Below are 12,002 nucleotides of genomic sequence, written 5' to 3'. Positions count from 1 at the left end.
TGACTGCTGAAGCCATGGTTTGCAAAGAGCTTACAAAACATGTATGGTATCTCACTTGTTGAAGGAATCAATCAGTAGATGAGTATAAAAAATTCCCGAAATATTAGATGTACCGTGGAACACCCTGAGACCATCATCAACAAGTGGAGAAAATGGAGCTCCACAGTGACATTACCAAGAACAGGACGTCCCTCCAAAATTTACAAAAGGACGAGACAAAAACTTACCAGGTGCAGCATGGTGGTGGCAGCATCATGCTTTAGGGCTGCTTTTCTTCAGCCAGAGCTGCGGGTATTATCAAGGTGGAGGGAATCATGAATAGCTACAAATTCCAGTCGATTTTACTGCAAAACCTTCAGGTTTCTGCTACTAAGCTGAAGATGAAAAGGAATTTCACCTTTCAGTACGACAGTGACCCAAAGCATACATCCAAACCAACAAAGGAATGGCTTAACCAAAAGAAGATCAGTGTTTGTGAATGGCCTAGCCAGAGCCCGGACCTGAATCCTGCTAAAAATCTGTGGGGTGACCTGAGGCAGGCTGTGCATAGGAGATGCCCTCACAATTTGATCTAGAACGTTTTTACAAGAAAGAGTGGTAAAATATTGCCAAGTCAAAATGTGCCATGCTGATAGACTCCTAGCCAAAAAGACTGAGTGGTGTGATATAATCAAAGGATGCTTCAACAAAGTATTAGTTTAGGGGTGTGCAGCTAGGTTATTGTAAGTTATTTTTTCCGTTTTTCCCTATAGAAGTTTCTGACTGCTTTTCACTGTATGTGCATACTTTACAATTTCACATTTAAGGTGGGAACAGATCTGACATGATGTATCTTGGTTTCATTCTTTTACTTCACAAAAACCTGCCATTTTAACAGGGATGTGTAGACTCGTTATATCCACTGTCCAACCTTCAGAGGGTGATTTCCTTGAGAAATGAGTTACAGTAATATTCATACACCACTGCAATGCCGGCTGTACTGCACAACATCACATCAACCTCAGCACTGAAGATTGCATGTTTAAAGTTAATAACTTGCCCCAAAGGCACTGAGTAGAAGGAATGGGGAAGAGAAAGATATAGAGAAACACTGACACGCTGGGAAAAATGAATCACCTCTGGGGCGATGAAGGGCCTCGCAGTCAGGCAGATCGCCAAGCTGAGCAGAGTCATTCCAACGCTATTGATAGCGCAGCTGTCCGAGTAACGAATGGCTCTTTTCAGATTGTTAATTTAAGCATTAAGTGAAGGCTGTGCTATAATTGACCACCTGACATCCATTATTCTGTGTTGTAGACTGGTTTTGTTTGTATGCTGCAGTGGTAGTTAATATAAAAAATCTTTCGCAACTTTTATGTGTGATTAGAAAGAACTGACCTTTGTGTGTGGTTTAACATTGCTTTTGAATTGCTTTTGGTTTTGGAATTTTTTTTTTTCGTCCAATTTCTTTAAGCATGCTCCATCTCCATCCACACCCACCTCAGGCAGCCGTCCGGCCGCTCCAAGACCGGGCTGCTGGGTAAGAGCGCAGTGTGACTCTCCTGTCAGTGTCTCTGTCTTAAATCATACACTCTGTATGGTGTACATATGTATGATTTATTTATTTATTTGTGTGTTTGTTTAGACTTATTTAAACGAATTTATTTGACACATTTCTTTGTTTGTTTAGACTTATTTGTTTGTTTGTTTCTTTGTTTGATTTTTTGTTTATTTGTTCTATTACTTACTTATTTCAACTTATTTATTTTGCACATTTGTTTAGACTTTTTAGACTTAATATATGTATGTACGTATTTATTTATTTATTGCTGACTTATTTCAGCTTATTTATTTTGAACTTATTTAGACTTATTTATTTATTTAGACATATTTGTTTATTTATTTTTTATTACAACATATTTATTTTACACTTATTTATACTTATTTATTTATGTCGATTTATTTGGAATTTTTTATGGCTTCCCGCAGCGACCGCACATGTACTGTGAGCAGTTCAACGATGCGATTTTCTCAATCTATGAGCATTCGCTGAGACTCAGAAATTTTTAAGCATGTCTGATGTTCTTGGTGCTGAATCTTGAAATGTGAGCACCTCTACCACAAAGAGTAAGAGCAAGAGCAATGATGAGAGTCATGAAATTCATCGGCTCTCATGCGCAGCAGATCCCTGAATCCAGTTTCTCATCTACATGCGTGAGAGGTTTAGGGCAAAATGTAAACACAATAATAATGCTCCTATGAGAAATGATTGGCATGTCAGACTCAAATTGTTTACAAGAAAATATTAAAACAAACACGACACAATTTCTGAAACAAAACAGCTGATCACACGTGGTTTAAACCATGAAATGTGAGCAGTACAGTGATTCTGAGACTTCGAAAGTCATGTAGTGTGCACATGGACTTGCTTACTAATTTATTTGTTTGTTTGTTTATTAATTTAAACTGTGGTTTATATTTAAGCAGTTGATTTTGCTATGTTAAATTACTGAAAGCCTGAATTTGAAAATGAGCTGCATCTATTAACTACAATCAGAAATAAACCCGTTTGATTACTACACTCTGTTACTACAAGCATTAAAGCTGTTTTAGGCTCAGCGTTTGCTCAAGTGTTGTGCAGATGATCTGCCCGATAGAAGTAAACGTGTTAGAAGTGAGAATATTTAGCAGCCAAAGATGATAGCTAAGTGAGATTTATGTCTCAATTTGTTTTGTCTGTCCTCTTTAAAGAGTGCTAATGTCTTCGGTTTGAGCAGTGAACACACAGTGAAAAGAATGGGTAGTCCCTAATGAAACAAACCTTGCGGTAAAAACATTTCCATTTGGCAGGCAAAAACAATAAATCGACTTTTGATCCTGTCTGTGTTTTGTTCTCTGCGTTATGAAGATGGTTTTTCTTAAACATGGTTTGTGTGGCTCCCATAAATTTCCAAATTACCCCAAGTTTTCCCCTACATGTTCCCATAGTAATGGGTGTGATGTTTGCAATCAGGCTGTGGTCAGTTTTGGTTTGGCAGATCACAGCTCATTGCAGTTCAACCACCGTGTTGGCTACATGCTGACCTACACGTCCATGCACACACTATCCATGACCTGAGTAAAACTATTTGTGTTGCGGTGATTCCTTTGGATGATTAGCCGTGAGAAAGAGTTCCTAATATCTCTGTATCCTTTTTGCATGTGGGTGGGCTTGGTGTAGTAATTGCATTTGAATGAATGCGTGAATGACTTTCCGCGGTGTGTGTATGTAGTAGAAAAGTGATGAGTAGGGACCATCTCTCTGACTGTGTTTGTGTTGTTCTTGTCTCTCTGCTGCAGTATGAATCATCCGGACTGGGGCTGATTAGCAGTAGACTGAGGACGACACTCAACCGCATCCAAGAGAGTCTCATAGACATGGTAAAAAAAAAAATCCTAAAATATGCCTCCATTTTTCTCCCTGTCTATTTATTACTTATTCTACCCTGGCTTTCTACCTATTTGTGCCAGTAACCTGTCTGTTGTGATCCATCTTCTGTTTTTCTCAGTGTCATTTCTTTGTTTGATTCTTCTCTTTCCTTACTCTCTCATTCTCTCTGCCTCGCTGTCCATTTCATATATAAATATATAAAACTGTGACTGTGAAACTGCGTGGAAATGGTAGTGTGCATTAAGCCCAGTCCTCCATAATCCATCATCATTCTCTATCATCTCATGACCCCTAGCCGTCATCCAGCAGCCCCAGGTGAGTTAATCGGCCCCATGCACACTTAAATAGCCCTGCTCTTTTTTAATCAACGTCCTGTGCTTTCCATTGTGGCCCCCATTAGGGCTCTCTGGGTGCGATGACCTGCCACCTTTAATACAGCGCACGCACTCAGGACAGAAACCTTCAGTACTGAAACACAGTATTAAGTGTATAGATTCCACCATCTTCTACCTCACATGCTCTCCAGTCCTAACACTGACTGAGGTTGGGTTTCATTGGAACAATCTTAGCTCAAGGTGAAACTTCAGATGGTTTCATTTTCTTTGGTAAGAAAACTGAAGATCAGGCTCAGAGACATGGGCTGTATATCCGGCTTTCATTTCTTCTTGTGTGGTCTAGCTGTTGTCATTTGATTGGTTCATGTAGTGCTACAGGGTGGTAACAATCAATATAAGTTTCAAACCAACACTTGAAAATGATCCTGAAATCAAAATGGATTTTTTTTTGCCTTGTTAGTTCATGTCTCTGGTTTTATAATATAATAATATTATAAAAACTATAAAAATGTATAGGAAAAAAATAGAAAAACAACAATAAAGAGTAAATTATTATTATTACTATAAACAAATACTTATATAAATACCTTATATAAGTATATAAATATAAAGTATATATATATATATATATATATATATATATATATATATAAAGATATAAAGAAAATGTGTGATAATAATAGTCATAAAATTGAAAGAAAAATATATAAAACAATTAAAGATGATGTTGATGATAATGATTAATAATAATAATAATAATAATGCACAAATTCATTACAGAACATAAAAAAATATAGTAGTATAATATTAATAGTCATCAAAGATGCATAAAAGATACAAAAGCAGCAACATCTATAACAGCCTCTTAAATTTTTACTGGGATTAAACCAGTAGTGTAGAAATTTCTCTAGTGAAAAAGCTTTTCTTTGCCCAGCTCCCTGTTTGTTTTTTTTTCCCTCTCTCCTTCTTCTTAGCATGTGGGTCTGTCTGTCTGATATGTTAGCTTTACAATCCAGACAAATCTCAGTGGATAAACCAAAGTCCAGCCGTGTTTTTTCCTGTCTGAATATCTTGCTTCACTGAAATGCATCACGTTACGGAAGAAAAATGTGTTACAGTATTCATATTTCCATGATGTTGTCAGTGTCTCTGCAGTGCCTAATTTAGTGCAAAAAAAATTTACCATTTTCCTTTTAATCCATTTAAAACCGTGAGCCATGTGGTTTTTTTATTAGTGTTATTTTATTAGTCTTTTTTGTTTTATTTAATTTTTTTGTTCATTTACTGTGCGTTTATTACTACAGATAATTTCAGCTTATTTGAAGCTGAATTGCAACTTTATCCTTTTGTATATTATTTTTTACAGTAAATGAGATCTTGCTCTCTGTGGGTTTATTCCCTGTATAAATAAGGAATTTAATTTGTGAAATGGGTACGAGCACCACTAGAGAAAACAAAACACAAAGTGAGAAGTGAGACAAACCATTACAGCTAAGGAATCAACAAGGATCCATGACTAAGCCAGAAGCTTAAGGCAACCAGCCTGACATTGGATTTGTTTCAGCAGAAGCATTGAGTGATGCAATGCTTTCAGCTGTAGGTTTCACGGTTTCCACCTTATTAAACATGCTGCCACAGCAAGTAACCGTACCAATGAATTCATTCTTGCAGAGGGCTCTCCTTGCCGCCGAGCTGTGTGGGAGTGTCTGTGGTTATATTTTGAGTCAGAAGGAGTTTCACTGCACTGCCTACACTGGCGTCCTCATTTTCACAAATTATCAGCCAGATCACTGCTGGACTGGCCTTCTTCCTTCTGCACAAGGCTTTTTGGGTGTGTTGAGATGTTAGATCCCGTTTTCTCTCAATCAGTACCCTGGATGTTTTGTATACATTTATATGGATGAATATTGGGAGTATGGAAGATTTGTGTATTGCTGGAAAGTATTGTAAAAAATGATCACTTAGCAAGTGAAAATATCTTGAACAGAATCAAATCTTTCTAGTGTTTTCTATTATAAGATTACAGAAAACCAAATATTATTTTGTTTATTAAACCTATTTCTAGAGCTTTTTACTTATTTCAAGCTTGTTTGTTCTACTGGCTGATTATTTTTTTTCTTTTAGATTTTAAACATTTATTTCAAGAAACAAGCAAAATTTCTGCCAGTAGAATAAAACAATTTAAAGCTTGAAATCTAAAAGCATCTAAAAGCATCTAAAAACTGGATGAATAATCTTCTATTTGAGTTATAATAATCTCATATTAGGTAATATTCGATAAATTTGCCCAGGTTCAAGATATTTTCACTTGCTAAGGCAGCATTTTTTTGCAGTGTAGTTTAATGAGATGTTAAGTCACTGGCTGTGTTTACATGCAGAGATTTTCATCAATCCAAATGAATTAATTCCAGTTGCAGAATACTAATGAACTTTGTCCTAAACTGGACATATTACATGTAGTCCGAGCCAGAGTTTAGTGCCAGTGTTATTAGAACAGCAAGACTCATGAGTCCACTCAGTGCATTCAGCTTTTTACTCAAGCTGCTTGAGTTATTAATGAGTTTTAAATGATTTCCGTCTCAGCAAAACCTCATACAAATGTCATTATTAGTTAGACAGGGAGGAGAAGAGTTTAGTACCACACTAAAGTTGTTCATCATTGTTCATCACTTTCACAAGCAAGGATGCTGTATATGTTGAAAATGCCATAAAATGCACACATTATCTATCAGTATAATGCACAAATTATCCATCTGGAAAATGTCTTTACTAAAGTTAAGGGCATTTTGGGAAATATAGATTTTATCAAAGATTCTCCCTTGTTTTTTTTTTTTTTTTTTTTTTTTTTTTTAACCAAATGTTCTGCATCCTTGTCGAATGTCCAGCGAATATTAAAAGCTGAACTTTATCAAGGTCAATTCCCATCTACCTCAAAATTTTCTTTACCTCAAAAGTTTGGTGTCCACCCTAGCACCCATCCAACCTCACAACTATTTTGAATAGATGAAAAACTGTAACATGAACAGTGTTTTCTTACATCAGTGTTTTATTGCTCAAGGAGTGCATCATGGCTCAAAAGTCAGAAAAAGTAATCAGACACAAACATTTTCATGGCCGTTTTTTTTCTATTTAATGGATTATTAAAAGGATTTCCCGCCTCGTTCAATCAAATAGACATCAGTCGGTTTACTCTATTCCAGCTGAGTTGTTTACTTGAACGATTTTTATTCCAGATTATTAGGCAGCATGTAAACAAAGCTATTGTTAGGACAAATATGTATCAATTAGTATGAAATACTCATGCTACTATGTACAGAATTGTTCACCAGTTTAAAGTGAAAATAAGTATAAATTTAAGGACAAGAATGCAAAGAAATATGATTCCTACTGATTAATTTAGTGTGGTGCAAGGGGTCCCGCTTTAATCCTGAACTATGAATACTGTCTATGTGACGTTTCACAGGATAAAGCGGTTACTGAAGTTGAATGAATGAATAATGTAGTGTTAGGCTTTCCAGATGTTTCTTTATTACCACGAGTAACAGAAGTGATCAGATTGTGTTTTGTAAGATATACATAATGGAAAACTATCAAAACGACATCAGTTTAAAATTTTTCAGCCCCCTTTTCTGAATGTGACTTAACGATTCCAACCTCATTCATATCCTTTGTGTTGCTGTAAGTCCCTCATAATTGTAATATTGTATTATTTCTATTTGTATTAGAATTTTCTCTATTGAGAAAGCTGTCTTTTATCATGCAGTTTCAGCAAAGTTTATTTACATTTTTCAAAAAAATGACAAACACATATGGGATGTCTCTTGCTTGAACAGCAACATTCATGAATAAATTATTGACAGCAGTTCTTTTGGTGGAACGTTAACACTGTACATATACTGTATATGTTTGAATATGGATCCACCTCAAGCCTGATCAGAATAAAGCGGTTACTGAAGATGAATGAGTGGTTGATTTGATGAGACATAAGCATTGATTGTGTAGCTCATTTATTTCGACATGTAAGCAACACAGTGACAAGGCCTCATTTATTTTATGAACAGGAGTCTCTGATGTCTGGACTGGAAAGTTGGTCTGCCCAAATTCATCAAAAGTCAGGTCTGAGAATCAGAGCTGCAGTCGTTACCTTGAGCTTTGAGAAACAATGCAGTAATTTTACTTTTTCAATGTGATGAACTGAGATGTACTTCAACGAAGCCAATAAAATAGACTGTGATCCTTATTTACTTTCCCCTGTACTTCTGATTGCTCTTCATGTTCAGATGGGTGAAAGATCCCATCCTCAGGATTGTAACCCTAACCCTAACCCTCGGCTGTCGTTATAGGGAGGGTAAGTTCATAACTGCTAGCTAACTTTTGATTAGCAATACTTGCTCTCTTTTGAGTTGTCCCACAGTAGTGCTAGCTAACTAACGTAGCTACGAAGCAGCACGACAGGAAGAATCTGCTGCACTGCTGCTTGTTGAAGATGTACTAATTGTAGTGAAGCGTATTAGTGCAGTCGATTATCACTGTAAATAAAAATGAAACTTTTTAATGAAGAACAGATTCTTCATTGTAGCTAGTCTCCTATTCGATCATCAAAATGCCAGCAATTATACATGGTGACGTCACAGGAAATGGAAGGATCCACAATCCAGACATCCATGTAGAAGAAATCTTTCAGCACTTCTGCAAGTTTCTTAGGCATCATATCATTGAAATAAAGGTCAAGTCAACTGCATAAGCACTGAAAGGACAACCAAGGAAGCACTGTGTTCCCTTTTCGAGGATGGTAAAGTTCCATCAGCTGAGCCTATTGTAGCACGTACACTGTCGCATTATTGATATTTATGAAATACATTAGAAACTGTTTGAAAGCGCTCTTGCGCTTTTACAAGCCTCAGGTCAGCTGTAAGGGGGAAGTTGTTGCAGCTCAGGAACAGCATATCTCTCTCTAAAAACAGTGTATTCCCTCTACAGCTGCCCTGTCGTCACACCTATAGCAGTATATTCTGCCAGCCATTATAGCACATGTAAATACCACTGATAGCGACGCTAATATAAGAGCTTTTCTCGTGTGAACACTTTGCCAGAGTGACCTGGCCACTAACGCAGGCTTAATGATGTAACTTGGTAGTCGAGAACATACAGCTGATGGTCTTTTACAATGTTCTGCAGAATTAAATGCTTTTTAAAGCATTATTGCCATTACGACTGAACCTCCCAGTGGATCTCCTCATGCGATTTCCTAGAAAATCAGGGCTAGCCTTTTAGTTTTTTTGGAATGGAGAGGGAAAAATGCTTTGGAGACGAAACGTTTAGTCCATCCTCCCACACACAAAGCTATTTCTGTTCAGCTCCATAAATCATTCATCACCTAAGATAAAGTCTCAGTCTCTGGAAACGTTTCCCTCTCTCTTAATCATCCCGTTCCCCTCGTCTGCATGGTTTTTACCTTAAGAAGATCATTGTGTTTGAATGACTAATCAAATCCATTCAGTCAAAATTATTGGCACGCCTACAATTAATGTGTGGTGAGGATCTTTTTCCTAGAGAATAACATTACTTTGTCTCTTCCTGGAAAGATTGGAGGCACATATCTTTTCAGAATATTTGAAGATCTTTTATGTTTTAGGCTTGGATCTTTACTCGGCTGTACTCAGTCTGAGAATTTCATAGATGTGGCACCTTTACTGAAACTTTCTGCCTTCTCTGCCAGTTGTCTGATGTAAAAAACTAGCAATATGCTAATATCCTGGTGTGTGTGTGTGTGTCTGTGTCGTGTGTGTATCTACCATATCCCACATCATACAGCTAGTGGTTACAATCTGTGGGTGGTTTAGGGAGCTCCTCTGGGCCGACTGCTGTCTATTGATTAACTCTATTGTGATGCAGTGAAACGTCCCAACCTGCTGTGCAGTGAATCACTGTGCAAACAATGTGTGTTTGTGGTTTAGAGAGATTGATAGAGGTCTCTCTCTCTCTCTCTCTCTCTCTCTGTGTCTGTATGTGTGTCTGTGAGTGTGTGTTTGTAAGTTGACAAATGAGTGTTGTCATTGTATGTTTAATTTCTGGTCCTTAATATTAGATAGCCAAAGGCTAATACTCAGGGGGAAGATCTATCACCCTGCAGTCAGTAAAAAGGAGTGTTATGCAGGATGTCCTTTTTTTAATCCACTGGCTCATTTTTTTAAATACCTTTCCAGGTCACCACTGTTAGTACACTTATTTAAGACTTATTCAGTAAAATAGTAATTCCCACAGCATTTTAGTGCTAGCAAACTGGTCAATACCCAAACGACTGCAGCATATATTTATTAAAATAAAAACTATATATTAGATAGATAGATAGATAGATAGATAGATAACAGGCCAAGTCATCCCATCTGCCCAGAGCTTTAGTTGACTAGCTTTTAAAATCAAATAAAATAGAACTGCATAAAAAACGAGTGTCATAATAAATCAGACCATCCAACCCCAAGAGGAATAATGCAGTCCCGCCTTTGAGAGTGTTTGTTTGTAGGGGATAAGCACAGTAAAAAAAAATTAAATAATAATAATAACAGTACATTTTCAATACAGAAAATACATTTTCCTTTCACAATTTTCTTGTCTAATGTCCCCCGTAGAATCCCTTTGAACATGTCTGCGCTGACCGGCACAGGAGACCAGGAAAAAACTGCATTTTTTGTGTATGAAAAGAGTGCGCCTCCTTTTCGTATTTGTATCTGTTTAGAGCACATAATCTGTTCATTCCGAATCATTTGTATTCGGTTACCTCCTTACTACAAAGCCATGGTTACCATGGTGACTTCAGAATGGTGCAGGGATAAAGTATACACTCTAAAACCGTGACTGCGAGTTTTAGGCTGCGAGTGACTTCAGTGATGCCACAGCCATGAACAGTCAGGAGTCCAAGAGAGCAAAATCAGCCCTGCTCGCTGGGTGAGATGGATGGAGTTATCTCCTATTGATCAGAGCAACACTAGCCAATAATCCACATCCATGAACTCTTGTGTATGCAGGAGGGCAGGTAGCATCCCCTGTGATGTTGCATGATCAGCAAATCGAATAGATGTAGTCGGCAGAGGTGCGCATCTCAGAGGAATCAGGTTTGGCTTCACGTTCACAGGCATAACAAGCTTGTGGATGGGAATTGGGTCTGACTAAATTGGAAGAAATTGGGGTTAATAATCACTATTCTTTTAATTAATTTACAACATGCCACAGTCATAAGCTGATATGCTGACAATTAGCCAGACAAATAATAATATCAGTAGTAATGGCGTCACCCTTACCTTTAATCATAGCTTAGGAAGTCCTTCAGTTTCTTAGCAATAGGTCCTCTCAGCAGTATTATAAATACGTTTTAAGAAGATTTTTTGATTGACATTTGGAAGAACTGTTTAGATTAACCACTAACATGGACTGTAGTGTAGCCACAGCAGCTTTTACAGAAGATAAGTTCCATTGCAGGAAAAAAAAATGAAGCTTTTAGTTTCATAGAAAAACCCTCTGTATGGACAATTCCTGAATGGCACACTCAGCTCAAAGAGTTCATATGTGGAACTCATGCAATCTCTTAGATTGACTTGCTGCTGACGGAAAAGCACAGAGCATGGCTCTGTCCAATTGGAATTCACTGATTGTGATCTCGTGCTGCGGTTCTTTTCACAGTCTGAATAAAGCATCTTTCATTATTGGCTCCAGAGCCTCTGATTTAATTTCCTCCCTTCTCTCTAAAGTTACGGAGCGGTTCTCCTTCTAAGAAAGCTAAACGTGAGCAATGCTGTCGAGATTGAACACTGGGGTCGTCTGACATTCGGCTTAGCGAATTTGAAGACTAACATGACATCCAGGAAGCAAATGGAGTTTCTAATTCTATTTGACACCCATCTAATGAGAAACACATTTTAACTATTAACAAAGGATGATGAAACAAGTGGAGAATTATATGTGATGGTAATTGCCTACCAAGTTATTTGTCAGCATCTCTGGAGTGCAAAAAATACTACTACTACTACTAATAACAATAATAATAATTATAATTATAATAAGGCTAAGACTGCAGTAGGAGGGACAGTGAGGAGAGGCGAGAACGCTGATGTCTCATCCTGCATTTAGAGTTTAAAGCTGGTTTAAATTTGTGTGTAGGACGCGATTTTATTTCTTTCAACTCAACAGCCGCTGACCTTGTCCTGGTCATTCTGTCATCATGAATCCAGCCGTGCCTGGAGGAGCTTCTCGGCGTGTGTAGG

General features: G+C 37.4%; 1 protein-coding gene across 3 annotated transcripts in view; it reads left to right on the top strand.

The window, feature by feature from the left end:
- The window catches only part of vps50 (VPS50 EARP/GARPII complex subunit), a 142,257-nt gene that overhangs the window by 93,836 nt on the left and 36,419 nt on the right, over positions 1-12,002 (top strand). For 2 of the 3 annotated variants that reach the window (XM_053228415.1, XM_053228416.1), the window contains exons 22-23: positions 1,454-1,519; positions 3,319-3,399. In XM_053228415.1, the coding sequence (XP_053084390.1) occupies positions 1,454-1,519; positions 3,319-3,399 (147 nt within the window). The remainder of the gene's footprint in view (positions 1-1,453; positions 1,520-3,318; positions 3,400-12,002) is intronic. The other variant, XM_026929712.3, reaches the window with a different exon arrangement.

This window comes from Pangasianodon hypophthalmus, chromosome 23 (genome assembly GCF_027358585.1).
Source record: "Pangasianodon hypophthalmus isolate fPanHyp1 chromosome 23, fPanHyp1.pri, whole genome shotgun sequence".
NCBI classification, from domain to species: Eukaryota; Metazoa; Chordata; class Actinopteri; order Siluriformes; family Pangasiidae; genus Pangasianodon; species Pangasianodon hypophthalmus.
This window is presented reverse-complemented; position numbering and strand designations above follow the sequence as displayed.